The following is a 27,733-nucleotide window of genomic DNA, read 5'->3' as shown; positions in this document are numbered from 1 at the left end:
AAAATGACAAAAGGTTTCTAAAAAAGTAATAAAATTTTATTAAGATATGCAAAGTACAGAGAACATTATCAGGGTAGTGTTTGGATGAAATTGAATGCTTTAAGCATGGGTTATCATTTGAGTGGCTTTTCATAAGTTAACATGGAAAATACAGGAATAGAAAAACAAAAACAACCCACTTCATTTTCAACTTTAGTGCGTTTCTTTGACATTCTTTAAAACACTGAACAAATTGGGGGGAAGGGGGGGAGTTTAAATATTTTACCTTAAAGACATTTTAACAAATAATTCAGTCAGCATCATTGTAGCTCCAACTCAAGAAGCATCAGCTTGCAAGAAATATTTATATTGCATAATTCATATGCAGTCCCTGTCTTATTGAGGTAATGGAGGTCAATGGTGCCCAGTGGAGCCACCATGCGAGCCAGCTGGATAAAAATGGGTTGATATAGCAATGATTTCAGGCTACAGGTTTGCTGAAGCAGTCCATCATACAGGTATCAAGTCCTTTCTAACTGGGAAGATGTCCCACGTCAAACCGTCACCATGTGGTGGGTGGCCGGATGGGAGCAGGACGCGTGTCACCCAGTGACTAAACACGAGAGAGACAAAGCAAACATCACATCTAAGATAAAAACTTGAGCGGCGAGTTTATACAAACAATGAAAACACACCTTCTTTTCTCCACTCCTAAGAATACTTTCCAGTTGTTCAGCTTGCCATAGTTGAAAGGGTTTCTGTAAACCTGCCAAATTAGAAAAAAAAACAAACAAAAGTAGTAGTTAAAAAAATAAAATAAAATAAAATAAAAACACGGTTTCATCCAGTTTGAAAAGAAACCACTTGTAACCATTGGCGTTATGGGGTTTAAATTGTGTTTTATTATCAGATTAACTCAAGCACATTTCTAGGAATTCTTATTAGGAACAGTTCTGTGGAAAAGTATTTGTACTTTTCCACAGAAAAGTACAAATACTGTTGCTGCTACAAAAATGTAGCCAATTACCATTAACTAATTAGTTAAATTAGAGTTCAGGTTCAGCATTTTGTATTAACTTAGGTTATCTTGTGTGAAATTCAAATTAGCTTGACAATGGGAAAAAACTGCATGTGACAAAAATGATAAAACATAAGAAATCAAGAGGCAAATATAGGGCATATATTTTTAAATTCTGATTACTTGAATACCTTTCCCCATGCTGCCAGTCTCTGTCTTTCCTTCTTGTTAATGTGTCTGTCAATGCTCGTCTCCCCTCTGGATATGAGAACTGCGTGCCAAACAGTCAGAGCTCCCAGAGCCACACCCACTGTGCTGCAGAAACAAAATACCTTTTAGTTCATCTACTGCAAAAAACAACAAGACAAGATCTTCTTGTAATCTAAGTAAAACCACAGCCTGCCATCAATCTCAAAGTGACAGCGGTGTTGTATTAGAAGAGTGGAACCAGTTAGAGCAAAGACTTTAGTCTGTTTTGAGGCTTTTCCCTACATTCAGAGTAGGTTATAATTATTGATAAACGAAAACACTTTTTACCTGGTGAGAACCCACATGTAGATGATGCTCTTATGAATCATCCTGTCCTTAAAGGTGTATGAAGGTGCAGGCGTGTGGAAGTTGGTCTTATCAAAACAGAAAAAAGTACAAATGAATCACCAATCAAATGAATAAAGGAACCACTCCTTAGCTTAATCACATGACTGTTCTTTGTTATTGAGCTAATACCTGGCCAGACGGGAGAAGCCCTATTAGAAGTCCCATCCCTGTTACAGGAATGCCTGGCTTTTCCAAATCCAAATGCTTAAACCGCTGAAAGAGCAGCCCGCCCAGGTGTGAAAGACAAAAAGGCAGCAAAAAATTTACCTCATTGAAAAAAAAAACAACAACAAATTTTAAAAAGTGCAAGGACCACAAGGAGAAAGCAGCAGGCCAGCTGTCTGACCTCAAGAGCGCTGTATGCGTCTAGGAACAGGTTTCTGCCGCTGATGCTACAGTAGACACAGCCCAGGCTCATGAAGAGGCAGAAAGAGAAGAAGTAGCGGTGGTTCAAATGACCCACGCAATTATTTAACCAAGCTAGCAGGTGGAAATTGAGGAAAACGAGAACAAAAAATGCTTTCAGGCTCTAAATAAACTTTCTGAAAAAGCTTATACAATCAATGGAGCTAAAAACGACAAAGGATACGGCAATGATGGTCCATTTTCAGAATGCACCTGCAAGGACAACAAAAAAGGTACTTTTACTAGCAGTCAGCGGTGGCAAGTTCTTTATTCCAAGTGTATTCAAAATCAGCCTCTTCCACAGATAATGGTCTGAAGCACAATTCCAGAAAAAAAAATATAAATAAAGTTTTATACAAGTTTGGTTACCAAGTTGAACAAATAAAAACTAAGCAAATAAAAAAACTCGCATAAGAAAAAATGAATACAAATTATGGAAAATAATAAATATAATTAATAATAATAACTATAAACTAATATAATCTAAATCTGTTTTTTTTAACCAATTTAAAATAAAAACAATTAAAAATAAAATTGAACTGCAGCACCAGACACTTTAAATAAGACAAAGTGGAACAACAAAACAAAATTTTCCTTCAAACATTTAGCCATACACATGAATAACTTGAACAAAACAGAAAAAACATCAACCACTAAGGAGTAAAGACATTCACTCACCTGTTACAGATACCACAGTGGTGTGTTCTTGCTGGTTTAGGCATGATGCACTTTTTACAGACCGACACAAACGGCCTGTCATTTTTTTCCTACGAGAAAGAGAAAGCATTGTGCATCTTTAAAGAGCAAAAAAAAAAAGGCAGCACAGCTAAACTGGTTGTTCTGCAGAGAAGCAGATTTTGAGAGCTTACTGTGGGGGGATACCCTGGGGAGGTCTTAGCTGCTTTGTAGTAGTGAAAAGCGATCATGATGAGATTCCAGTGTCCATAACAAATGTGCCAAGCAATCCATGCAGGGGAGTAAGTGTTTAAGATGAGAGGAAGAAGCACTATGTAGGCTATCACCAAAATGGAACTGGTCAGTATCACAACCAGACAAACGAACACCTAAAAAAAAAAAAAAGCACAATAATGAATGCAAAATTCTGCCTTTAAGGATAATTTTGACCTTTGAAAAGCCGTCCTAAAAGCGGCCTCCCAGATTCCTGATTCAGTAATAATTAAATCTACCATCTCCATTGTCCAAAACAAGAGAAAAGAATGAGATACTCTTTCAAGAGAAGTCTTCACACACAGTTAAATTTACAGCCTCACTCACCAAGCCAAACCAGCGTGTGACATAATCCACAGTCCAAAACACTGGTTCAAAGATGGAGTCAAACACTACATCAGAGTCTGTGAGGGTGTTGAAACAAAGCGACTGCGCCAGCAGCCTCACGTAGGCCCATATTTTCCTGAGCCACGGGGGGAGTCTGCTCTTCCCTCGCCTGCTGCAGAATCGTATACGCCCGCTGAAAAGCAGGTGGAGCACGGAACCAGGACTGCACCGCATTCTGCATTTGTGATGAGGAGATACCTGCAGAGAAAAAATAAAGATGCAGAGTTAACAGTCTTTAAAACTTACGTTTTATAAAGAAATCAAAACCTTAAAGCCATTAAAGCTGTGATACTTACACAAAACTATTGTAAATTGGTCAATTGTCCCATCATGGCTTTGATTAACGATTGGAGGATCAACTAGATTTGTTTAACTTTATATTCATGAAATAAATAAATAAAAAATAAAAACGCCCAGCATTTTAGTCCATAAAAGCATCAAACAACATACTTTTGCAGTTTAATAAATATCTGAAAAGGATCATCTTTTTGATCATGTCATGAAACCTGTCTTAGAATCAATTTGAACCTTGTTAAATTTATTTCACAATTTCATTCAGAGCCCAACTGACCATAATTAGGCACATTAAAACATTTTAAAGTCGGAGATGAGAAAGACAAGTGACATAAAGTTAACTAAAAATAATTCTCAATAGAGTATAAAGCAAATATTTGTATAACATCTCAAAAAAACGGGATAGGCAGTCCGGCTTGACTGCATTCCCACAGGGTGGTTTCTGGGTGGAGGTTGTTGTGGCTGCGCAGGTGAAAGGGAGAGTTAGTGGTCTATTGGACAGCAGATTTCTGTCACCAACACACTCACTTCATCCATCAATGGCAGGATATTCAACAATGACCAACAAATCACATTTAATTGTTTCTTTATGAAATAACAGTATGTTGTGCGTAATTCATGCTGCCAGTTAACTGTCTCCCTGCGACATAAAATACTACCAAATCCCTTTTGTCTGAATGTCATAGACAGCTTTTGAATACCAGTGTTTACTGCGGCTCACACTGACATTTGACGACAACGTTAATAGAAATTTGCAGAACTTACCTGTTATGGTGAAGAGGAATAAGTCGAATTAACCTTTAAGAACGTCATAGTTAAAGTGAAGATAAAGCGGGTTTGTTGCTATTTAAGTGCCAGAGTGGGTTATCGGACCTGTCAGTAAACGCCGCTGAATCCTGACCTGGAACTACTGCGCATGCTCTGTAGACTTATTTCGATGCATCATGGTTATCTGAGTCAGGAACTGCGCATTAAACTCACATCAGATTTTAATTTTCGTTTCTAATTTTTATTTTTGAATGTTGTCCTTTATCTTTTTATCACTATAAATCCAATATAATTCAAAAAAAATCATACAACAAGTTTGTCAAATCAACGAATAATCTAAAAACTGGTCATTTGCTTCAGGAATTGTGGGAATTGAAGTCTTCCCGAGTGGTCAACATGTGCAGTTGTCTCTCTACCTAGCTAGCGGCAGTCTGTCGTGGTTGATTTGTCATTATGTCGTTTTGTTTTAACTTCGACATTTCAGGGCAAACTAACGCCTCTCAAGAAGTGGATGGAAATAAAGTGCAAAGCGGAGGCAAAGACGATGGAGCTAAATATGTGAGTAATGTTTGTTTCTTAATCTTACGTTCTTACAGCCTATTTTAGTTGCCCGGGAGAGTAGCAGAAGTCTAATTTGCTGGAAAGATAATGATAGCACTGGGCTAACAGATTATTAAGTTGCATTTGAAAACTTATTTCTAATTTTATTCACGACGTACCAGCTAGCATGGAAATAAGATTGTTATTCAGCTTTTGTTTTGGTAGTCTACTTCCACAATAAAAGCTGTATAAATAGAACTTACCCACGGTTTCTGCTTGCCCCCTCTACTGGCGAGTCAGCTACTGCTGTGTTTGGAAATCAAAAAAATTATCAAATTTAAGCTGTTTTTTTTTATAACAGAATATATGAAATGCCATATTTTTAAAAAATACATATGGTATACATTTAAACTTTTTTAGATGAAAATATATTTCTAGACTATATTAAAAAAACATATATATCAAATTTAGGACTATTTTAGTAATGTTTTGCCTACTGGTCATTTTGCAGAATAATGTAGTTTTTAAAAGCATATAAACTTGGAAATTCATTTAATTATTACTATTTATTTTTTTCATCTTGGCCCAGGCCTCTCCATGTTTAAATTTTCACCCAGATCATTTGTGTTTAAAATTTGGAGGTCCCAAATTCATTAATACTTCTTTAAATATTTTTACCAGACTCATAAATAAAGGCCAAATAAAAACATAAAAAAATTATTGATTGCAGTCTTCTTTCTGTAGGCTACTCTTTTGATTGCAGTATTCACTCTCATTCTGTTTTTTTCTTACATGACGATGTGTATCTTAATATTTTAGAAATCAGTCAAAAGTGAGGGACAGGATTTATATGGATGGAAAGTATCTATTCTTTTTACATCAAATGCTTTGAGCCCTTCTTGACTTTTAAACTATTTTGATGAGGGAAGGAGCATTTAAAAGTCCTTTGGCTTACTTTCCACCAGTAGCTGTCAGTTTACATTGAACCTCTTAGTGGTTTCACATTATTGATATAGCAAAATCTTTTACATACTTTCTCCACCTTAGTTATTTATAACACGCTATTTAAATTAAAGCCATGTATCTTAGTAATAGAAAAAAGACAACAAAAGCTTGCAATTCAGACATTTTAGTGAAACCGTTCTTGTTTTTGCGCTACAGAAAAAGGAAAGTTGTAATGAAATGTCAGCTGTTGACCACTAGAGAGCGTTAGTTCATTTATTTTCCAATAGGAGACCCGTAACACCGAAAGGTTAAAGAGAAAAAAAATCAGTTTGCGTTGGCGTTCTTACTGATGGTAGACTCTATGAATCATTATTAGCTGTGCAGACACTAAACTACTAAGGCATGATGGAAGCTTTTGTGTTTTTTTTTGTTACCAGAATTGTTCTGTGGCTGTGGGTGTGATCCACATGACATATGCAAAGTGTTTTTAAGTCACATAATGAATCACAAGGCTGATCAGCAATCTCATGTCATAGTTTAGCAACCAGTCAGCCAGCTCACTATGTCATCATTAGATTAGTATTATTATTAGTAGGAAAGAAAGCTGACAGAGAAAAACTCACGAATTTGGGCTAACACGTTCACTGGTCAATGTTGTAAATTAAATTAGTATATCTATTAGATGTGCTTTTAGCTTTACCTGTAACATTAAAGCTAAAACACAGCTTACATAAATGCCCTCTTTAGTATTTAGGGTTTCTTGTTAGAAATCTAAAACATTTTTGCTGTGAGGCTTTTCCTGAACGATACTGATTATCGGTTTTCTTTGACCTGTCAATTCTAATTTTGATTAATTTATAGATTACGACAAAGGGAAAATAGTACTGAATTAAAAATCAAAGGTTGTCCGCTGTCATGCTATGAAAAAACACATCGCTGAAAAAACACATCAAAGTTGGTTGTAATAGTTGTACACTAAAAATGAGTTCTTAGTTTTGATCAATTGTGGTGATGGATCTCTACTCTGTGTTTGTTTATGTAAAGTTTTTAACCACCTAAGAGGAATTTGGTGTTAGCCAAAGCCGCAAAGCGTTGGCTTTCTTAACTTTCTGTCATAATGTGCTGCCATGATTTCACAGAGGCTTCTAAAAGGGCCTTTGGACAAAATGGAAAACATCTAGACCATTACTCAAGTCAAAATCTCAATCAGTTTTTCTTTCATGTTCTCTTTAGAGTTTTCATTTGAATTTCAAACACATTGTCTCTGACTGAAACTCGCGGTCGGCTCTTTCATTCCCTAAAGCATGCTGCTTTCTGTTGCAGGCAGAAGTTGATGATAATACACCAGCCGGTCCAGTAAAAGAGGCTAAAGAGCACCTTCCTCCATCTGACCCCGAGTTCCTCCTCACTGATGGAGTCTTTGAAACAATTACCATCGGAACCCTTCCTCCTCTGCACTTCCTCAACGAAACCGTTTTCGAGAGGACGGCCTCAGAGCGAGAGGACAGGGAGAAAATCCTGTCTCGCAGGGAGGAGAAGAACTCTGATCTCATCTCTGGTGTGTACGAGGGCGGCCTGAAGGTGTGGGAGTGCACTTATGACATTCTGGAGATAATGGAAAAAGAGGGAGAAACGTTCAGTGGGAAAACAGTGCTGGATTTGGGTTGTGGAGCGGGGCTGTTGGGAATACTGGCCTTGAAGCGAGGAGCCAGGCAGATCCTTTTTCAAGACTATAACAGCACAGTCATCGAACAGCTCACTGTGCCAAACGTAATTCTAAACTGTGAAGAGGATGATGAGGTAGAGGGTGATGGTGAGAAAAAGGGGAAGGGTGAGGGAAAAAAACAAGAAGACGGTTGTGTAGAGAAAGGGAAAGAGGATTTGAAGTCTGGCAGCCCCCCTCCTAAGAAAAGAGCAACAGATCTATCCAAGCACCCATTAATGAGGAAGTGCCTCTTTTACTCTGGGGACTGGAGGACATTTCTTCCTTTGGTCTTAAAGAAAGAACCACCGCCCAAATTTGACATTATATTCACATCAGAAACAATCTACAACACTTGCTACTACCCTGCCCTACATGAAACGCTGCACAAACTGCTGGCACCCAGCGGTCTGGTTTACCTGGCCACCAAATCACATTACTTTGGTGTCGGTGGTGGGCTACATCTGTTTGAGACATTTGTGGAGCAGAGGGGCGTTTTCTCCCTGGATCACCTGTGGGATGGGGCCGAAGGCCTGCAGAGACATGTAGTGGTGCTGCGTTTTAAAAAGCAAAATGACAACTGACAAGGAAACGTCAGCTGGTTTTGAAATTATTAATGGACAAACTGTTAAATGAGTGTGTTAGAGATGCACTAATCAGAGTCTTCATAGCCGATTTCCAGTCACAGATTTTGTGAAGCTCTGGCTGTGGCTGACTGATACAGTTTTGTCTCTGCAGACTATAAAAAATAAAACCTTTTTAAAAACCTTTTTGAATACATTGAAGTCTTTTGTAGTAACATGTTGGATAATAATATTGCAGCCCAATGTTTCAAGGCTGTCTGCATCGTGGTACAACTGGTTGTGGCGGAGAAGTTTCTCTGCAATAAAAAGAAAAAAAACATTAGAATTTCCTGTAGAAGTCCAGATATAGTTTACTAACTTTGTTTTTTTTGGGTTTTTTTGCCAAACTCAATATGTAGACGTGTACCAAATCCTTTTAAATTTAGCATAGTTTTTTTAATTTTTTATTTTATTTTACAAGGTACAAGTTGGAAGAAAGCTCTGATTTACAATTATGAGCTAGAGTTACTTATTGTAACTTGACAGGAACATGAAGCAGACTTTTGTTACAAACAGACACTGCATGGCTACACATCTTTTTATACAGAGGTTATAAAAAACCGTTTTAAAATTCTAAAAATGTTTCCATTGAACTTTTTCCAAGAAGAATAATTCGAAATTTGCCATTTACCATTACCATTGGACCATTTAAAATGAGATTTTAGAAATACGCCTTATGTCATGAGGCTCAAACAAACTTCCTCAAATCCCAGGGATGACCCATGTAGAATGAGTAAGCCAGTCAGCTGGCTGAAAGAAGGCGTTTCTTTTACTTACAGAACAAAACAAAGTGCCTGTTTCGAAATATTCCCGACAATACGGACAGTCATGGTGTTGTAACTAAAGGAGGGGAATCTATTTTTCCTATTCTGGTAAACCTGAATATGGGGGAGTTTGGTTTGCATTCACTTTTCAATAAAAGTCATCAGGTCATTGTAAACATGTTGGTGTAAAATCTTTATGTTATGCACCGAAATTGGTGTTTTTACCATGAGAAATTTATAGCAGCCCTTGTGAACAACCAATAATTATATTTAGACCAAAAGACATTACACTTTGTACTTAAGAGAGCTTAAATGTAAAACTGCAGCGTTTGACAATAAAAACAAACCTCAATGTGCTACGGTTATGTAGGTAATACTTTAAATTCTCGTTAGCATCATATTTTAATGCTCAGTATTGCTAGTGCTGTTAGCGATAGTAACTGAAGACATTAGCGTGTATTTCCTGTAGAGTGTAAAATTCCCAAAAGTTTGCCAACTATTCCACCAAGTTCCCTGACAAGCATAGTTGGTTTTTTTAAAAGGGTCAATTGGTGTATATGTGCTGTAATACGTCAGTTTCCTGCTGTTTATTGAAATGCTCCCAGCCCCCAAAGCTTGAAAGTATTTGCATGAATGAACAGCCGGCATGCCTCTGCAGAAAATGGTTTCCTTCCTAGTAGCTTGTTTCTCCTGTTGTGCTTCCTCTAACGACATTTTGAAACATCTTAACTGATACCGACAAAAACCTCCAGCAAAATCATTTTCCCTCAGTATCAACATCCACACAGAGGAGTGTTATAAGTGCGACCTGTTAGGGGGTTAGGTGTTGTGCGTTAACTTTCAGAAAAACGTATAGAAAAATCTGAATTTTATAGGGGTGCTGTGGTGGTGCAGGGGCAACGCACAACCCATGTATTGAGGCCATAGTCCTCATGCTGGTGGTTGCAGGTTCAATTCCAAGCCTGGTGACATTCTCTGCATGTCTTCCCCCTCTCGTCTCTCATAACCCTCCTTCCTGTCAAACTACTTTCAAATAAAGGCACTAGAGTCAACAAAACCTTGAAAAAAGAAAAATCTGAATTTTAGCTTCCAACTAACAACACCAATGAGAGCCACTCAAGCAAAAAACTCTGCCCATTCCAGTCACCGGCCGATTTCTCGTTGCATCTTTTATTTTTAGAAATATAATTTTTTTTAGAATTTCAATAAGAAATAGGAAAAAAAACTTTAAAAAAAATGCATTCTTGGGTTTCTCTTTCGACTTTTTACTTCCTACAAAGAAATTTGAATATGCCAGGAACTAAAGTGATGTTAAAAGGTGGTGTTCCAGGTCTTTAGATGCATGGGGAAGACAGAAAGGAAATGGGCTCAGTGACCTTTGCAAGTGTTTTCCCCAGTGTTCAAACACCAGCATGAAAGCCCAGCTTGTTTCGGCCATCCAGCGCAAAATGTCAATTGCAACTTATCCCGCAGGCCTAGGGACAGAGTTTGAAAGTGGATGCTGGCGTCACAGCGCATCAATAGCGAGGGGGATCTCTTTGGGGTCTCTGTACTGCCTTTTTTTTTTTCTTCTTCAGGATATATGACCCTAATGGGTCCTGCTCCAAAACAATGAGTCTTGACACGTTTCAGGCATGTATAGGATCCAGGAAATGTGCATAGACGTGTAGCCAAGCATGGGGTAGGGAACTACGTGATAGTTTCCCAACTCTCTGGAATCCCCTTTTGGTGCAGAACAAGGAAATCCAGTGAATAAATCTCAGAGGGATTTTTCTGAGGAAGAACACACCAAGTCCAGACTAGTTGCTTGTACTTAAGATAGGCAGGTGAGGAGGATGAGGAAATCAACTATTTTTTCCCCCATTACTAAGCTGAACAATAGGACTCTATGAAGAAGTCATAGAGCTCAGACAAAGTCAAACTATCATGTTTGACTTTGTCTGAGCAGCAAACAAAGTTATAGGAGACCTAGTTTTTCTTACAGTTTGGTAGAAATCCATCCGAGTATAGGCATTTTCACATTCATCCGTGCAGCTATTGCTCAAAGAACTACAGTAATCTTTTGGAAACATTATGTCAGCAGCTCTTACATGACTGTACTGTTAAACACCCACGAGAGTATGAGCAGACTTTCCAGTTCCCTATTGTGCAAATACATTTATGCGTTAAATGGCACTCAACAAGTATGTTACATAGGGTTGTCCTAGCACAGTTTCTGTTTGCATGAACTGACCGACAAACTTCCAGTGTGTCCACTTCGTCATCTCCTCTCATCTTGACAGCTGTTCTGTGGCCTGCGGGGGAATTCCTGGTTCGTCGAGTAGACACAGCCTTTCCCCTGCTTACTTTATGGGAACAGGGGGCAGGGCAAGTCAGATGGTTTTCCTCAGAAACTATTATGTGTTGATTCATGGTGAGGGGGCGTGCTGTTCACACCCACTGCTTCCTTCTTACTGGGAAGTGACTGTCAGGCTTACCGTACAGAGGGAGTGTATGAAAAACAGAGAGGAGGGAGGTTTTGATGGGTGAAGTGAAAGGTCCGTATTTAAGCACTTTTGCTGCGAATGTCAGGCACTGTGTTTCATATTTTCTCGAGAGTTGGAGGTCATGGCAGGGAGAGCCGGAAAGGCAGGTGAATCTTTGAAGGGATGTGTGTGTGGAACAAACAAGGACTCCTGAAGTGTGTGTGTGTGTACACACGGGAAAAAATCTGGCTTTAATGAAGAAATACTTTTCTGATACAGCCAGGATTTGGGAAGATATTCTTAAGGTACGTGGTAAAACATCCAACATTGTTAAATTTTGATGTGGATATTAGTGTAGAGTTTCTATAAAAAAAATTTTAAAAAACGAAACCAAATGCAACAGTTTTTGAATGCCATCAGGAACTCTTATCGTTTCGTCGATTAATTCTTGTTTATTTCTTAATGAATGGATGTTTCTTGTCAAGTAGCCGGCCCGCAGAACCGGTTGCTTCCTTGTTTAACTGCCAGGAAGGTTTGAATTTCCCAAATGTGCTCAGGTGTGGTTTTCCTTAGGGGGATTTCTATACTGTACTGCACCCTCAGAGAGCACAGACTTTAATACATAAACCATCATCAATGCAATAGCTTTGAGATTAGCGTTTATCTCGACCGTCTCTATCAATATTGACTCCAGGCCTTGGATGAGAAGTTTTTCAGCTTAGTCCAGAGCAGTCACGTTAATATCAAACTCATTTACTTACACTGTGTGTGTCAGTAAAACACGGACCCACAGCAAGTTCCTTTCCTGGCAGTGTAACTGATGATTCATTTCATCTCCTGACCGGAGCACCATGACCCTCATCAGTTAGTGGACAAACTTTCGTTTTTGCGGAGCTTCCAGGAACACTTGAGTTTAGCAGAAGTTGGAGGTCCTGAAATGGGGCGTTCCAAACTCCAGAATGGAATCTATTTAATCAGGTCTGGCCCATAAACTGTTCATGCACATTTCAATTTTGCGCCTCACGTTGATAAAACATATCCTAAACTTTGAAGCTACAGCATGTCTATATTTGCTATAAATACTCCACTAACAATCATTATTAGCTGTGTGAGGCTGAGTTTAGTCACCACAGTAATCGTCTCTTGCTCAATCTTACCATGGAAGAAGCTGCGTTGATGTTATCATCTCATCCTCACACTGCTGTTCTTGAGAAATGGGGATGGGCGCTTTGTCACTCTGTTCGCCATGTAAGCAAGCTTTTTCTTGCTTAACTCTGAAGTTATGTTGCGGTTATTTATATACACTGCTCAAAAAAATAAAGGGAACACTTTAACATTTAAGTGAACACTGAAGTGTTCCCTTTATTTTTTTGAACAGTATATATATACTCTGTGATGTTTTTGCTGTGTTTGACTGACTGACTGAGTGGTAATCTAAACAAATTTATACTGACATATGAGTTTCTTCAGACAGGTTTGCCGTTCGAGGATCAGGACGCCTCTGAGGACGCCGTGCTGATAAGTGCTCCGCTGTGAGAACTGAATTCCATAGATGGTGGCATGTAAAGATGTCATCTATGGATCCAGTTCTTTTGGCGTGGTACTGGTTTGTCCAGCACGTTGTACGGAGTCCGACAGCAGCTCTCATGATCATCTAAATTGATTAATACCGGTAGGCCTATAAGTGTTGAATACAGACTATTTTTGTATTTGTGTGTTTGAACTGGAAGTCCAAGTTGCCTAAAATCCTGAGTTATTTTCCTGGCAGTTAGTTGAAATTGAATAATAATTGTAAATAATTAATGTTTTTGTTGCATTTCAGAAAAGTGTGTAACATTTGGTTTTTATTTAATTGTATTTCATTTTATTTCTTTTTTATTCTATGATGCAATATTGCCTCATATGTGTTGTTCCTGCTTTTCCTGTGGTATTTGGGACTGAATTCTGTGACAACTATGATTATAATTTGTGACAACAGGTAAAAACTGTAAGCAGAAATTACAACTGATTTAATCTGTTGTTTACAAAGTTTTACAAAGTTCGCAAAGGACTCTATGAGGTGTTTGTAAATTGAAAATTGCTCTTGCTAGCTGTTTTTGCAGATGAAACAATATACGCAAAAACTGCTTAAAAACAAGAGCAATGAGAAATGTATGTAGTTTCTGAAACACCGTAGCTGGAAAGAATATTCATGTTATTAATTTGTAACCAACCGCAATGAAAACTGAAACAGCAAATATCGATGTTATACTCATAATATCCTCCTGAATCATAACGTAAGGATTGCCACATCATGAGATCAAAGCTGAATGTTTCACATTGGAAGGTTATTAATTGTAGTTTCACCTTATTATTCACTTCCACCCACAAAGAAGTTAGGCCTGCTCGTACGAAATGAGTTGTCGCTACAGTTTCAGCTGTTGCCATTTACTACACAGTACTTCTCTCAGGGCATTTGACTCATAGGAATTGTGACCTTTTGGTTTAACCGTGTAAACATCACTGTGAACCTACACAATTCTCTACCATTCTGATCACAGTTTAAACAAAATCAGAGGTGGATACAGTGACTGTACAACTTGAATACAGTTTATTTCACACAGATCGAGCTACACTGTAGATGGATGTCAGCCATGGGGGTTGTACTCTGTGTTTGAATACCCCATTTATCATGTGGCATAGGAAATGTGGTTTCTCTTGTACCACTGCATGCATAATCATTGCATGATGGAAACACACCAAATTTATCGTAAACAACCTGTAAAGAATTAACATAGTTAGAGTTTAATTTCGGGTTTATTCAGGTTTTATTTTAACAATTGGATGGTAGCAACTCAACTAATCTTTATTGGTGCAGCATTTTTCACACAAAGTCTGACCCCCCTCCCCCCATGTTTCATTTACACAAAGTTGAATTGCTATTGTTAGTAAAAGATTCTGTGAAACACGTACACCACAATCAACTCTGATCAAGGAAGGAAGGGTGTGAAACAGCTTCTTTAACTTATGTATGTGTTGTTAATTTTATCCCTGTGACATGAGATTTTTAAAATAAAATATTTTAAAGAAAAAAATCAATTTCCTTCTTGTCTTTACTTATCTTAAATAAAACGATGGCCTGTCTGAGTACAGAAAAATATTTTGCGTAGATCTGGACTTTCACAACAGATGTCCTAATCATTCTGGTACTATTTAAACTGAATGCAAACCTCATGTTGACTCAAGAATTTTTTTTCTTTACATTTTTTTTCTTTACACATATATATATGTACAACATCACCTAAAGAATAAACCAGGACAATTTGCAGGTATACATTCAAAATTTAATATACATTGAATATATAATAATTTAATTCATATAAAAATGTAAAAGTTATAATAATGCATCACTTAAAAAAGCCAAATGCCATAATTAATTTTTTATTGACAAAATGTGATAGATTCTTAATATAACATGAACTACTAATCATATAAACCATTTACAATTGTCATCATATTGTCAGTTAAGACAATTATTTTATACGTAACTATTCTGCGATGTTAGAATATATTTACAGTAGTAATCAATAATTATACTTTCTCATTTTAAGGCCACATTTCTGTAAAAATATTTTTTTATTGGTCTAATCTTAAACTGTACTTTTATTGACTGTAGAAAAATAAATAAATAAGGTTTGAAAACACCCTTATGCATAGTTAATGCATTTCACTTAGTGAATTGAGTTAGTTAATATAAAATAATCCAATTTACTGAACATGACTGCTTCTTTTTATTTCCTATAATATAATTACACATAGTTATTAATTAATTATAATTATATTATAACGTAATATTATTTTCCTTGCAAACACGTTTAATTCATGTTTAATTTGAACTTCCAAAAAGGGAAGTTGTTTTTCTTTTTACAATTAATAAATAGGGCTTGATATACTTTATGAAAGCATCAGTTCGACCACCACGAATAACAACGCACAGTTTCCGGAGAAGCTTCTACACGTTCAATGCCCAACCCACCATCCCAACCCTGCTACTGGACACGCCCACTCACAGCGAATCAGTCAATCATAATCAGCCACTAATCCTATACTCCATGTTTTATTGGTTAAAACTCCCCGTCAGTATTATGACGTAGATCTCCTTGTCCAACCAATTGTTAGAGCTTTTTTTGTGTAGCAGGAGCAACAAGAGTTTAGCAAAGTGGTCGCACTATTGTTTCTGGGACTTTTATGGTGTAGTTTTGACTACTTTTGTTCATCGGGGAGAACCGATACAAACTCCATACACTTTGGTTTTACTTTTAGAGAACAACCCGGTTTATTCGAGGCCGTAGTATGGATGAAATACGGCCTAACAGTGGTGCGCAAGCCCACGGGCTGGTGCCACTGTTTCCTCCCGGACTGCAGGCAATATATGGGGAATGTCGGCGACTTTACCCCGATCAGGCCAACCCTCTGCAAGTTACTGCCATTGTTAAATATTGGTAGGTAACACGATATGCTGTAGCTGGTCTGAGTTATATTCATAAGTAGATATTCTAGAAAATAGTAGGAAAAGTTTGTGTGTCAAAGGCTAAGAAATATCATTAAGTTAGCTTAGCGCACAATGCTAACGTTTACAGTTAAGCTAACAAACATCCAGGAATATCTTTAGAAAACAAGTTCAAAACGACACAAACTTGATTCAAACACTACATATGAAAGCAATAAGCAATATTTAATTATTTAATCCTACTTATAGTTTTATATTGTGGTTTACAGCGTTTAGAAAGAAGAAATCGGCTGTTGTAGAAGCTCAGTCCACTGACAACAAAAAGAAAATTTTACATGGTCAGTGGTTTTCCTTTTCCAGGCTTGGTGGACCAGACCCCTTAGACTATATCAGCATGTACAGGAACATGGGCTGTGCGGCTCAGGACGTCCAGGAACACTGGCACTATGTAAGCTTTGGACTCAGTGACCTGTATGGAGATAATCGGGTCCACGAGTAAGTTCATTTTTTGTACTATTTTTCTACATTTGACATAATTTATCTCTATTAATTTATGAGTTTTTTTTTTTTTTTTTACTAATGCATTTTGTGTGGGGAGAAAACCTAGAAAGGTTAACACTTTACATAATAACCACCTATTGTTATGGCAGTTTATTGATTTTGACATGCATCGTGACTTTAGCAATCCCTTGCACTTAAGATTAAACAAACATGGAGTTACTGTTGTTGTTCTTAGGCCACTTTTTCCCCCCAGATTTACAGGAACGGACGGGCCCAGCGGATTTGGGTTTGAACTTACCTTCAGGCTCAAGAGAGAAGTGGGAGAGACAGCACCTCCAACGTGGCCTGCAGAACTCATGCAAGGCTTGGCTCGCTATGTCTTCCAGTCAGGTAAGATTTATAAATCTTACAAAATGGCTCTGATGAAGAGTACAGTGGGGGGAAAAAAGTTTCTGCAGTTTTGAAGTAGTCAGTGATATCTTCTGGACTTTAATTTGTGTTTGCTCAGCCATTATTAGACTCACTGGATAATTTTAATTTTAGAACTGCCTCTATATGCATGTTTCCAGAATATGTTCTTAGGCTGATATATTTCAATGTGCCTGGATGGAAGAGTCATCAGCACCTCAGATTCCCAGGAAGTCTTGTTGCCTGTGTTCCCCCCCTTTGATGCTTCAGTTCAATTATTGACTTAATGTCCAAAAATTTAATTTATCGACCAGAGAGAAGTTGGATAAAGTCTTGCAGAAAGAGAGGACATCTAAGGTTCTTTGCGTTGCTTTCCAGCTGGGGTCAATTTGCTTGTGGGTGGGCCCTTAAGTTAACTCAATGCTGATTCTTGGCCATCTTCTCTCCCTTGGTTTTCTTTCCTCTCTAGACAGTGTGTTTATTACCTCCCAAGGTGTTTATTACCTCCCAAGTAGATGGATTCAGTCAGATGGAAATCCATTTTTAATGTGTTTCCACATCTGGACCCCAGTGTCATCCCTGTTTTCACTTCTTTTTGTTCTTTTTTCTCACACTTTTCTTCTATTGTTGCTCTTTCTTTATCACCTTTGGGGAATTAAGAATAGAGATGAGTGCAATTCTCACTTTATGAAACATATGTTCTCTTTTTTTTGTTTGTTTGTTTCTGTAGAAAACACATTTTGTAGTGGAGATCATGTGTCATGGCACAGTCCACTGGATAACAGCGAGTCTCGCATTCAGCACATGTTGCTTACTGAAGACCCACAGATGCACCCCATCCAGACTCCGTTTGGTACCGTGAGCTTTCTCCAGGTGGGTTTCAATACCTCACACGAATAAACAACTTCACTATACGTACAGCGTTGGCCTTGAGAAGAGGCTGGGGAGTCGTACTTAATTAGGAGATTGGGACGAATTGCTTTCAGTGCTTTCAAACGTTGGCTGCCGTTCCTTTTATCCATCAGAAGAAAAGGTAGCACTTAGTTTGAGAAACACAAGGTTCCTGAATCCAGACAGAGTTGAATGTCAGCAGATTTAACCTCTGTAGCTCCCAAAAATACATTCAAAAAAGTTGTTTTGACATGAGACTTTCATACCGTTATGTGGAGATGCACAGTTCGAATTGCTTTTTTTTTTTACCTCAAGTCAGGTCTATCAAGTCTGATAAACAAAAGGGGGAAGAAAACGATAAACAACATTCTGCATGCTGCATGAGTTCCTGCTATACTTTATGAAATTCTGCGCTCTCTATAGATTGTGGGCGTGTGCGCGGAAGAGCTGCAGGCGTCCCAGCAGTGGAATGGACAGGGCATCCTGGAGCTGATGCGTGGAATCAAAGTGTAAGTAAAACTGTTGAAGGGGGAAAAAAAATCCCAGTCATTATCCTGATTTATTGCATAGCTTTTTGACTGGTTTATAGAATTTGATGCAGTTTGCATATGTCTAACTTCAATCAGAACAGATTCTTGAAAACAGCACCATCAGCTCTTAGGATTATGGATGTTGGTATCATAATTCTGAACAGTTTCCAAAAACAAACGTTGAGGTATATATATATATATTTTATCTTTGAATAATACTTTTGAGGTTGAAATTGCTAATTAACTGCAGCTGCTGAAAGCAAGGAGTTTTGTTTGCATAATAGTTACTGTCTTATTGAAGTGCAAAAGCAATCTGTTCAGCTGTTGAAATAATATTGAAAGGGGGCTTGAAGTAACTGCTACAGGACATTTGGCAGTAGATATTTAAGTCTCTGTGGATTGTTGGGCGGGGTGTTTTAGGACTGAACCTGCTTCCTGCAGATTAAATGCGACCTCATTATATTGGAAGATCTGGGAAGCGTGCATGCACACTTAATGGAAATCTGGAACTCTTTGTAGACTCTCCCTAAGCAGTTTTTGGGGCTGCAAAAATATTTTACACTAGATGCTGTTAGAGGAATATGAAAATATGGGATGCATGTTTTATTCTAGAGAACCTGAGAAACATTACATCAGAGTTGCTGCACTGTTCAGGTTAATAATTTGTTGCTACATTATTAATTAATGAAAAAAAAATTTGTCCCTTATAAACATAAATTCAGCCTAATTGCAGCTGGGTATGTGCTCGGTATGCATACATTTTTGTGCTGCAGCTTTAGGTTCCTGCATCAATAAATTAGACCTTTACATATTTAATCTGAACTTTAACATTTACCTAGAGAAGTCTGAGCTGCTGAAGTGAAGCGAGTGTGGGCGTTAATTTATCTCATAACTGTTCAGATGAATCTGACGCATCGTGCTGGTAGATCATTTGAGCGCAACAACCCGACAAAAATAACTGCGGCGTTGCTAATGAGTTAAAATATGATCTGACGCCAATTTAATGTTCTGATTCATAGCTAAAAAGGTTAAAGTTGAAAGACAGAGAAGCTCTTCTTTCAGTAACGTGGGTGTTGATGAGTCAAAACGAAGCACCGTATTGGTGATGAAACACTTTGAATGTAGTGAGTGCCAAGGTGAGATCATCTTGTGAGGGAATGGATAAAAATCATCTGGCTCTGCAAAACTGACCGGACAGCTGGACAAATTTACAGTTCTGAGTAAAATTTTTAAAAAAGTATTGATTGTCTGGTTTGCAGAGCTGGCGGCCCCTGGCTCATCACTGACATGAGGAGAGGGGAAACCATTTTTGAAATTGATCCACATCTACAAGTAAGGTTTCATTCAAATCTGCACACATACTGTTACTCCTGCATTTTGCTTCTGGTTGAAGGTTAAAAGATTATGAATTAAAAATTTATTGAGAGTAGATTAAGGAATTGTTTGTGCATCTTCATCAATTAGAATAGCATTAAAAAGTTAATTTATTTCCACTATCTAATTCAAAAAGTCAAACGTTCATCTCATATTGAGCGATACGCTGTAAGTCGCATTGACGTCAGTTAATCTTTAGTATTTCTAGTTGCATCTAATTGAAAAAGACATTTTCAGAAAATCAGAATATTGCAAAAAAACAACAACAAATGTTTAATTCAGAAAATCCTATAACCTCTGTAATCATGGTAAAACTGCTGAATTGTGTCTACGTACGCAAAAATTTCTTGATTGGGTTGAAATCTATTCAGATTAAATGTTCAGAATGAATCGTTCATATGGGCACAAAATTAATTAATCCAATCAGGTGTTGGCACATGTGATCACTGCCAAAGGTACCAAAGACAGACTTTATTCTGAATAAAAGTAGTGACATGCAGAGTTGTAATATTTCCCTAAAAAAAAAGCAGAAGAAGTTGTTTTTCAGTCTGTGCTAAACATGAAAACAAACACAGAAGTGTTTTCAGAATGGTCCCATGCAGCTTCTAATAATGCCTGAGAAGTTACCACACTTTAATTAAGCCTCCCACTCTCTCTGAGAGGTCAGACTGACCCCACATGCGCCTTTATGAGCTGCTTGTTTGTTTTTTTCCCGTGGTTTTGGGAACTGACGGCCTGACGGGACGCCCCTCTCACATCCCCGCCGGCTGCTGTAAAACCTGCCTTGCTCTTCTCGAGCGTGGAGCTGGGACGGTAAAGCTACAGGCTAAGCCGTGTGCTGTTGATGTTCCTGCTGATATGTCATCTTACAGGATGAGAGATCAGCAGACCAGTTTTGCTTCCCTGACATATCACACACATGCACAGTCGGGTCAGTTTGCCACATTCATAATTACAATTGTTCACATGGACGGCGTTCAGTTTATCAGTCGGCATGAACCACTGATATCGATCTGTGTGTAAATGAACCCAGATAATGAGCTACGCTTCCTGAATAAAATCAATCTTAACTTTTTGATAATATATATATTTTTTTTATTTCTTGAGATGCACTTCTAAAATGTTTGGCCCGTGTGAGTTTCACCTAAGCTAGTGTTAATGTTTGCGTATGTCTGTTGCACATCCAAGCAGGAGAGAGTGGACCAGGGTATTGAAACCGAGGGCTCTAACTTGAGCGGCGTGAGTGCCAAGTGTGTGTGGGACGACCTGAGCCGACCTCCCGACGACGAGGAGGACAGCCGGTCCATCTGCATCGGATCGCAGCCTCGCCGGCTCTCAAACAAAGGCGCGGCATCTCCTAAAGACTAGAGGAGCAAATCTAAAACACTGAGGCGGGAAGCGGCTTTCAGTAGCTCATAGCTCTTCTTTTCTTATTCCACTCAACAGACACAGAGCAGATCAGAGAGACCCTGAGAAAAGGACTGGAGTTTAACAGCAAGGCGGCCTTGCCACCCATCAGCAGTCAGAAGCAGAACCACGACAGAGCTCAGTGAGTTTCTCCTCCCACACACCAACACACTTGCATGGGCTCTGCTCAGCTCAACGGGCCCCAGAAAGAGAGAGAGAGAGAGATGCCTCCTTCATGCGCAGTGACTCAGAACCCCGCTGACATCTGAGCTGATATCACCATTGTTTCCAAGATACCGGCATATTACGTTGGCTTGTCTCTGTTCATTTCCTCCTTTCTCTAGAACTGGGTTTCTCCTGCAGAGTGGGTTCCATGACAGGAATTGTGAGGCAATCTGTCTACATTCTCGTGTGCTGACAAAGCCCTGCCATTTCCTACACTCTTCCCCCCCCCGCGCCCTACAGTTTTTCCACTGTTTCATCAGGAAATTTATCACTTTAGGGACCCCTGCTTACAATTTATCTTGTTTTTTTTGTTGTTGTTGTTTTGGGGTTTTTTTTAGAAGTCGAAAGGACAGTTTGGAGAGTGAAAGCTCAGCAGCCATCGTTCCTCATGAGTTGGTCCGAACTCGCCAGCTGGAGAGCGTCCATCTGAAATTCAACCAGGAGTCCGGCACGCTGCTGCCCCTCTGTCTGCGGTACGGCCGAAACGCCACCACTCACACACTTAATTCACCATTTTTAAAATGTAGGAAAAAAATGGATCGAAGGTTCATTTCAGGATAAGGAAACGCTGTGATAATAGATAACATCAATTTCAATTGATCAAAGGTGCAGTTGTGCCTAGTTGCCTAGTTTTCTTTTTTTTTTTTTTTTTTTTTTTTATCAATTTTTTTTTTGTTGACGAATTGTTATAAATGTATTGGAAAGAGTGTTCATAAACTATTCTTTTCTCTGTGTAGGATTCTTTCTTAATACTAGAGGGAGACCAGAGACTAGTTTTACAGAGAGCAGCCAGTTTGAAGTGTGCCAAGATAAAAACAATGCTGTCTTTTTAAAACGACTTCCTAAGATAAAGTTATGCGTCACTGGATAGACACACAACTAATATGTCATCCGTGAGTCGAGACAAGATTTCCAGCACTATTTTTTGGAAGATGAATCCATCTGAGTTTTTTTTGGGGGGGGGGTTTGTCATAAAGGTCCCACAAATCACAAACTTACATTTGGACAGGATTGTTGAAAACTGATTAGATGCTTTAAGAATTGCAACTAGAGGGAATTGAACTCTGTCCAGACTCCTTAAAAGCTGTGAAATTGTCCTTTAGTTGAGCCTTTTAATTGGAAGCGTCAAAGCGCATATTCACTTCAGCATTGTGTTTTTGTACAGTTTTTGCACACATTTTAAATTTAATCTTCTATGCAGATGACCTCAAAATATTTGTTTAAGCACCTTCTAGTAAATATGCTACTAACAATTCATAAACTCCTGCTGAAAAAGTTTGTGACTTTAGGTTTTAATCTTAATCTTAGGAGCTTCAGCTGATCAACAATTTATGACAATGGCTTAAACAATCAAAATCGATCAATTTCTGCCATTTTAGGTCGGGCATCATGGCTAAAAGTAAAAAAGGCTTTCTGTCTTTGAACATGGCAGGATTGTGGCAGCTCTCACAGAGTGACTTCTCTGCAGCGTTTGAACCCAGTCAGGCAGTCATTTTATTTTTAAATGTTTGAAAAGATCCTGTGGCTTCAGGAGCAAAAACTGGTTGAGCCAAAACAATGTGGCTCCCACTGTGTTTATTGGCCTACTGCAGGCCAATAAACACAAGACGGCATCTGAGAGAGAAGGGCGCAGACCTCAAAAGAACAAAAAAATGTCTTAAAAGGCCACATTTCCAAGATGCTTGAGGCACCCTCGCCCAACAGAGCACCCAAATATGAGACGTTTATACATGAGGATAAAAACTGATGCGGACGGTCCTGATGGCTTCCAGCTTTACTGTTATGAGAAGTTCCCAGCAGATTACATAATATCCCTTAGATCATCTAAGGTCACATCATCTTAATGCCACTTAAAATAGTTTTGGGATGGTGGTTTACAAAAACATACATCAGGCCATTGTTTTCCTTTATGATGCTGCTATGTGGCAGAGCAACGTTCTCAGCTCACAACTGGAAATTATTATAATATATATATATTTTTTTTACTTTTAATGAAATGTGTACCATGAATACTTTTTCCAAACAGTACCTGTAGCACAGCTACTTAAAAAAATAAAAGCAATCGATCGCCGTCTTCATCTTCCTCCAGGCACACTAAAACCACTGGTCGTCTATTTCAGTCCCCATTGAACAGCCTCTCACACACTTCCTCAGCCTCTCTTTCACTCTCAATGTCAATTTCGTCTCAAGGCAAATTCACTTTTGATCTCGTCCTCTACATCACGCAGCAGTCCAGCCTTCTGAAACTCAACAGTAAAAATCCACGCATGATAACAGTAAAGGCTTATAATCCTCAAATTACAGTTTATTAGCCTGACACTAAGGCGACAAAGCAGGCTTTTTGCAGTTCCAGTATTGACATTGCGATGATAACTGCTATGTAGCTCCACTTAAAAATAAAAATAAAAAAAAAAAAGAACAGCTTCTCTGTGGAACGATGTGATATCTCGACTCTTTACTGTGACGTGTTTCTATTAACCAGTCTGAGTCAAAGCAGCTGTTCCCTTCAGCTTTGTGTCCGTCTGCTCAGCTGGAGCAGCTGAACACACAAGGTAGAGCTCTCCTGAAATGCAACCAGTAAACAGACTGCTGACCCGGTGACTGCTGACAGATTGCTGCTCTCGTCTTTCCACCTCTTCGATCTTCAGCTTCTCGTCGCACACTTCCAGTGATGTGTTCGCTCTACGTTCAGGTTCAAACTCGGATCAAATGGAATCTTGCTAGAGCTTTTTATCACTGGAAATAGTTTCAATTCGCTATTCTAGTCCAAAAAAAATGAATTATCTTAATTTTAGTAATAAATGCATCAACATTTGCATTGCTTGTTATGGTCTAAATTTCTGCATTTGATGTTGTCTCATTACAAATGGTTAAGGAAGCAAAAGCAAAATAATTGTTTTTCACTTCCATAATATTTCTTTTATGAGATTTGACTTGAAAACAGAATAAAATAGTGATCACTATCACTAAAAGCTGCCAACAGTTGCTACATTCAGCAGTCTGCATGTAAAAATACTGCAGTCAGAGGGAAAGAGGAAAATAATAAAAAAGTTGTATTTCACTTATTTCTTTAATCTTGAAGACCTGAAACTCAAATAATGATGATGCTGCAGGTAAGTCAGAACTTGCAGACACCCTGCTACTTGGCCGGATCAGATGAAGCCGGGTGTAATCGGATGAACTAAAGGACTCATGCTGCGTTGTCTATGATCGTGTGCAGGGGCAGGTTACTCCACGGGAGACACTTCACGTATAAAAGCATCAACGGAGACACGGCCATCACGTTTGTCTCCACTGGAGTCGAAGGAGCTTTTGCCACTGAAGAGCATCCCTACGCGGCGCATGGGCCCTGGCTCCAGGTACGCACAAAGACGGGCTGAGTTGTTTTGTGCGCTTTGTTTACACTCAAAGCATTTAATTGGTGTTTGTCCTTTGCCCCCATAGATATTGCTGACTGAAGAATTTGTTGAGCAGATGCTGGGGGATTTACACGAGCTCGGCTCTCGTGATGAGGTAACATAAAACAAAAAAAAAACAACTTGTGCTTTATCTTTTACTTTCGGTTTGCTTAGCTGCCTCACCTCTTGTGTCCTTTTCCTTGTGTTCAGTCAAAATTACCCAAGGAATACAGCTGGCCAGAGAAGAAGCTGAAGATTTCCATCCTGCCAGACTCCGTGTTTGATAACCCGTTGCAATGAGGCAGAGAAAATGCAGACAAGTGTTTATCAAGAGCATCGCTCCCAGAACGAGCTGCAAATCGAAAAAATGTAGAAATATACCGTCATCCACAAGGGGACTGCTTCGCTCCGGAGGACGATCCTGGGGATCAGCCACACATTTCTGACTGTTACTGTGTTCTTCTCTCAGACTAGGCCCATTGTTTACCACTTCTCTCTGAGGTGCGAATACCTTGAGGTTAGCAACCCAGCCTCAAACCAGCTCGTTCAGATGGTTGTTCTGTGAGAACTTTGCTGCGAGGCAAACGGGATGCTTGTATTGCTCAAACAAAAACTAAACAAAAAAAAAAAAGCAAAACAACTAAAATATACATCACTGACACGGCATCCTTGATCATCAGAGACTGTCTGAAGCAATAACTGGGTTACATTTTATGAAACACTACTATTTATTCAAGTGGCCTTAGAAAAGGGACTTAAAATGGCAAACCAGTTTATCGGTCTTGTTTTCAGTTACTCCTTTTTTTTTGTATAGTATTTACAAATGCTGGACATTTTTCTTTTATGTGTTTGTGTTCACACCAAAGTTTGTGGCTGCCAATACCGTCTGTGTCTCAAATCTTTCAATAGCATTGCCTTAGCGAGCCGCAGAGCTTCGGTTAGCTACGCTGCTGTCGTAGCTCCCTCTTTGCCAAGAGCCTTACCCCACAGAGTGTTGCATATAACATTTATTTTCCTCATGCAACCAGGTGTGTTGTTTTAAAAGTTGAAATGCATTAGGTTTTCAGGAAATGTCAAAGAAAAAATATCAGTTTCCCATAACATGGGACCTCCTCTGTGCCTTGAGCTATGAGCTATTTTCCGTTTATATACAGCACCTGATTGTTTAAAAAAAAACACATTGCTTGATAATTAAAAGAAAAAAAAACTGGTTAAGTTGCCAAGTATCATATTTCATTCCCCCATCTACACGGAAATGTAAAGTAAAATCAGCATATTTTGGTGATGTCTTAACTGTATAAGTACGCTCATGCAGCATGTGATGGCATATTTATGTTTTTTTTTATCATTCAGAATGAAAGAAAAGTTCAGATGCTGAATGTCTTTTTTTTGTTATTTTTTATGAGTGAACCGGCTGGCTGTAATCCTAAGTGCATTAAAGAGTGTAGCTATTACACAAATAAATCGGGATCACTGATTGAAAAGCATTGTGCATCTCGGTTCTTGTGAGTGGTTGGATGTGTCTGAATGCTCATGCTGGACACAGTGTTGTCACTGCCTTCAACAGTTTATGAATAGCAATCCTAAGTATGCAAGAAAATAAAATGAAAAATGTTAAAGTGTGTTGGTTGTAATTGAATTATGAAGGATTAGTAGTGACAGAGGATGTGAAGAATATTAATGAGTGCAAATTAGTTTGCACTTTTTATTAAGCTCTGCTGTATGAACTTGTGTGTTTAGTTTTAATTAGGTTTCAGGTTCAGACTGACTGCAGGGGGATTGCCAGACACTAAGTGAAACAAGGAACTAGCTTCTGTTAATGGATTTTAAATGATCTCATTCTTGTTTACATTGTTTGAAAGAAAACCTTCAGACAGAATAACTCTTACAGTGGTTTACAAAATCCAAATTTTTCCAATGTGTTTTACTGGGATTTTATGTGATGAACCAACAGAAAAGAATGTGGAAACCTGGGAATTAAAACGATTTGTGGTCTTTAAAGCTGGAAAAGAGTGGTGTGCACTTTTATTCATAAGAAAAAAAAAAGGAATGCAACCAGTCAACTTAAAGAGTCATCTAAAGAAAATATAGGGAACAAAGCAGCATCATGATGAACAAGGAAAACAGCAAGATTAACATTGTGGAAAAGTTAGAAAGCAGTGTTAGGAAATAATATTCCAAGCTCTGAGCATCTCAGTCAGCACTTCTGAATGTATTATCTTAAACAGAGTGAATGTTACCACTAAACCTACCCATGAACCTACAGGCTTGGCAATCAGCAGGAGGCCCACAGTAAAGGTTGAGTCTGGTGACAGAGCTACTGTTATTATCACAACTATTGACTTAATGTAAGAGTGACAAGAAGAGAGTGACTGGTTTAAAAAAGAAATTCACAAGAAGACCTATTTGCAGCTTATCTCTATAGCCAGGAACACGTCATCCACATGGTGGTAGCAGCAGGAAGCTGTGGGAGGGCTTTTTGTCCTGGACGGACAGAGAAGCAGGTCAGAGTTGATGGGAAGATGGACGGAGCTAAAAGCAGGGTAATTCAGGAAGAAAAGCTGCAGAAAGATTGAGACTGTGGGTGGAAGTTCAGCTTCTAAATACAGACAAATGCAATCTAATGGACTGGATCAATAAATCCTAATAACATACGAAGATGTTTCTGCTCTGCTAAACTTATTTTATGAAGTTCTTTGAAAAAGTACTTGTTCCCTTTCAAGTGTCCTCTGTTTTTGCTTTTTTGTCACACATCAAATACCAAACACTGGACCTAATTGGGGGAAAATAAAGGCTATCAGTCAACTTCCTATTGCTTTTCTTCTATCCATGGCTGGTCACTCCTATGTACTGTACAGAATAAGCTGCGATGCATTGTGAGTGTAAAGCTGAAACTAGCACTTGATCATCTCTAGTTCACAAATACATAGACTAGTCAAACCATATTTACTATAAACAGAGATTTAAAATATTTTTGCTAATATAATTAAGAATTTCTTACAGTTAGACTCACACTTACTCATACCTCAGTTAGACATGGTTTTAAAATGATTTTCATTGACTCAAGAAGGTTGT

The 27,733-nt window shown here is 38.5% G+C and overlaps 3 protein-coding genes and 1 long non-coding RNA gene across 7 annotated transcripts; 3 read left to right on the top strand and 1 right to left on the bottom strand.

Annotated features, from left to right (window-relative positions):
* Positions 1-14: 14 nt before the first annotated feature.
* zdhhc16a (zDHHC palmitoyltransferase 16a) lies at positions 15-4,526 on the bottom strand. Its single transcript, XM_008429697.1, has 11 exons — positions 4,394-4,526; positions 3,275-3,532; positions 2,869-3,063; positions 2,678-2,766; positions 2,184-2,212; positions 1,941-2,074; positions 1,724-1,807; positions 1,535-1,620; positions 1,189-1,312; positions 675-745; positions 15-592 (listed from the first exon to the last, which is right to left on the bottom strand). Exons 2-11 carry the CDS (start codon positions 3,506-3,508, stop codon positions 490-492), a joined length of 1,149 nt encoding a protein of 382 aa, XP_008427919.1. The 5' UTR covers positions 3,509-3,532; positions 4,394-4,526; the 3' UTR covers positions 15-489.
* Positions 4,527-4,751: 225 nt separating this feature from the next.
* On the top strand, positions 4,752-8,334 carry mettl18 (methyltransferase 18, RPL3 N3-histidine). Its single transcript, XM_008429700.2, has 2 exons — positions 4,752-4,954; positions 7,205-8,334. The coding sequence occupies exons 1-2, from the start codon at positions 4,850-4,852 to the stop codon at positions 8,165-8,167; spliced, it is 1,068 nt and encodes a 355-aa protein (XP_008427922.1). The 5' UTR covers positions 4,752-4,849; the 3' UTR covers positions 8,168-8,334.
* A 3,210-nt stretch (positions 8,335-11,544) lies between these two features.
* LOC103476936 (uncharacterized) lies at positions 11,545-14,501 on the top strand. Its single transcript, XR_535566.2, has 2 exons — positions 11,545-11,740; positions 12,906-14,501. It is a non-coding gene; the product is annotated as an uncharacterized LOC103476936 (long non-coding RNA).
* A 1,065-nt stretch (positions 14,502-15,566) lies between these two features.
* Positions 15,567-26,142, top strand: sufu (suppressor of fused homolog (Drosophila)). 4 transcript variants are annotated; one of them, XM_008429696.1, is made up of 12 exons: positions 15,567-15,916; positions 16,285-16,419; positions 16,679-16,815; positions 17,564-17,706; positions 18,148-18,233; positions 19,514-19,586; positions 20,820-20,973; positions 21,075-21,177; positions 21,599-21,733; positions 24,481-24,619; positions 24,705-24,773; positions 24,869-26,142. In XM_008429696.1, exons 1-12 carry the CDS (start codon positions 15,768-15,770, stop codon positions 24,956-24,958), a joined length of 1,413 nt encoding a protein of 470 aa, XP_008427918.1. In that variant the 5' UTR covers positions 15,567-15,767; the 3' UTR covers positions 24,959-26,142. The 4 variants fall into 4 exon arrangements, with proteins under 4 accessions (XP_008427918.1, XP_008427917.1, XP_008427916.1 ...); XM_008429695.1 differs by having other exon boundaries at positions 20,817-20,973; XM_008429694.2 differs by having other exon boundaries at positions 15,584-15,916; positions 16,661-16,815.
* The last annotated feature ends 1,591 nt before the right edge of the window (positions 26,143-27,733 follow it).

This window comes from Poecilia reticulata, linkage group LG15, assembly GCF_000633615.1.
Source record: "Poecilia reticulata strain Guanapo linkage group LG15, Guppy_female_1.0+MT, whole genome shotgun sequence".
Taxonomy (NCBI): Eukaryota; Metazoa; Chordata; class Actinopteri; order Cyprinodontiformes; family Poeciliidae; genus Poecilia; species Poecilia reticulata.
This window is presented reverse-complemented; position numbering and strand designations above follow the sequence as displayed.

What these genes read in the sequence shown, in the direction of transcription:
- zdhhc16a (XM_008429697.1), bottom strand. Translation starts at nt 3,508, where the DNA reads ATGCGGTGCAGTCCTGGTTCCGTGCTCCACCTGCTTTTCAGCGGGCGT. An exon ending in CACTGTGGTATCTGTAACAG is followed by an intron (nt 2,213 to 2,677) that starts GTGAGTGAATGT and finishes TTGTCCTTGCAG; the next exon opens with GTGCATTCTGAAAATGGACC. An exon ending in GGCTTCTCCCGTCTGGCCAG is followed by an intron (nt 1,621 to 1,723) that starts GTATTAGCTCAA and finishes TGTTTTGATAAG; the next exon opens with ACCAACTTCCACACGCCTGC.
- mettl18 (XM_008429700.2), top strand. Translation starts at nt 4,850, where the DNA reads ATGTCGTTTTGTTTTAACTTCGACATTTCAGGGCAAACTAACGCCTCT. An exon ending in AAGACGATGGAGCTAAATAT is followed by an intron (nt 4,955 to 7,204) that starts GTGAGTAATGTT and finishes TTTCTGTTGCAG; the next exon opens with GCAGAAGTTGATGATAATAC.
- sufu (XM_008429693.2), top strand. Translation starts at nt 15,768, where the DNA reads ATGGATGAAATACGGCCTAACAGTGGTGCGCAAGCCCACGGGCTGGTG. An exon ending in TCGCCGGCTCTCAAACAAAG is followed by an intron (nt 20,974 to 21,074) that starts GCGCGGCATCTC and finishes TCCACTCAACAG; the next exon opens with ACACAGAGCAGATCAGAGAG. An exon ending in AGCTCGGCTCTCGTGATGAG is followed by an intron (nt 24,774 to 24,868) that starts GTAACATAAAAC and finishes CCTTGTGTTCAG; the next exon opens with TCAAAATTACCCAAGGAATA.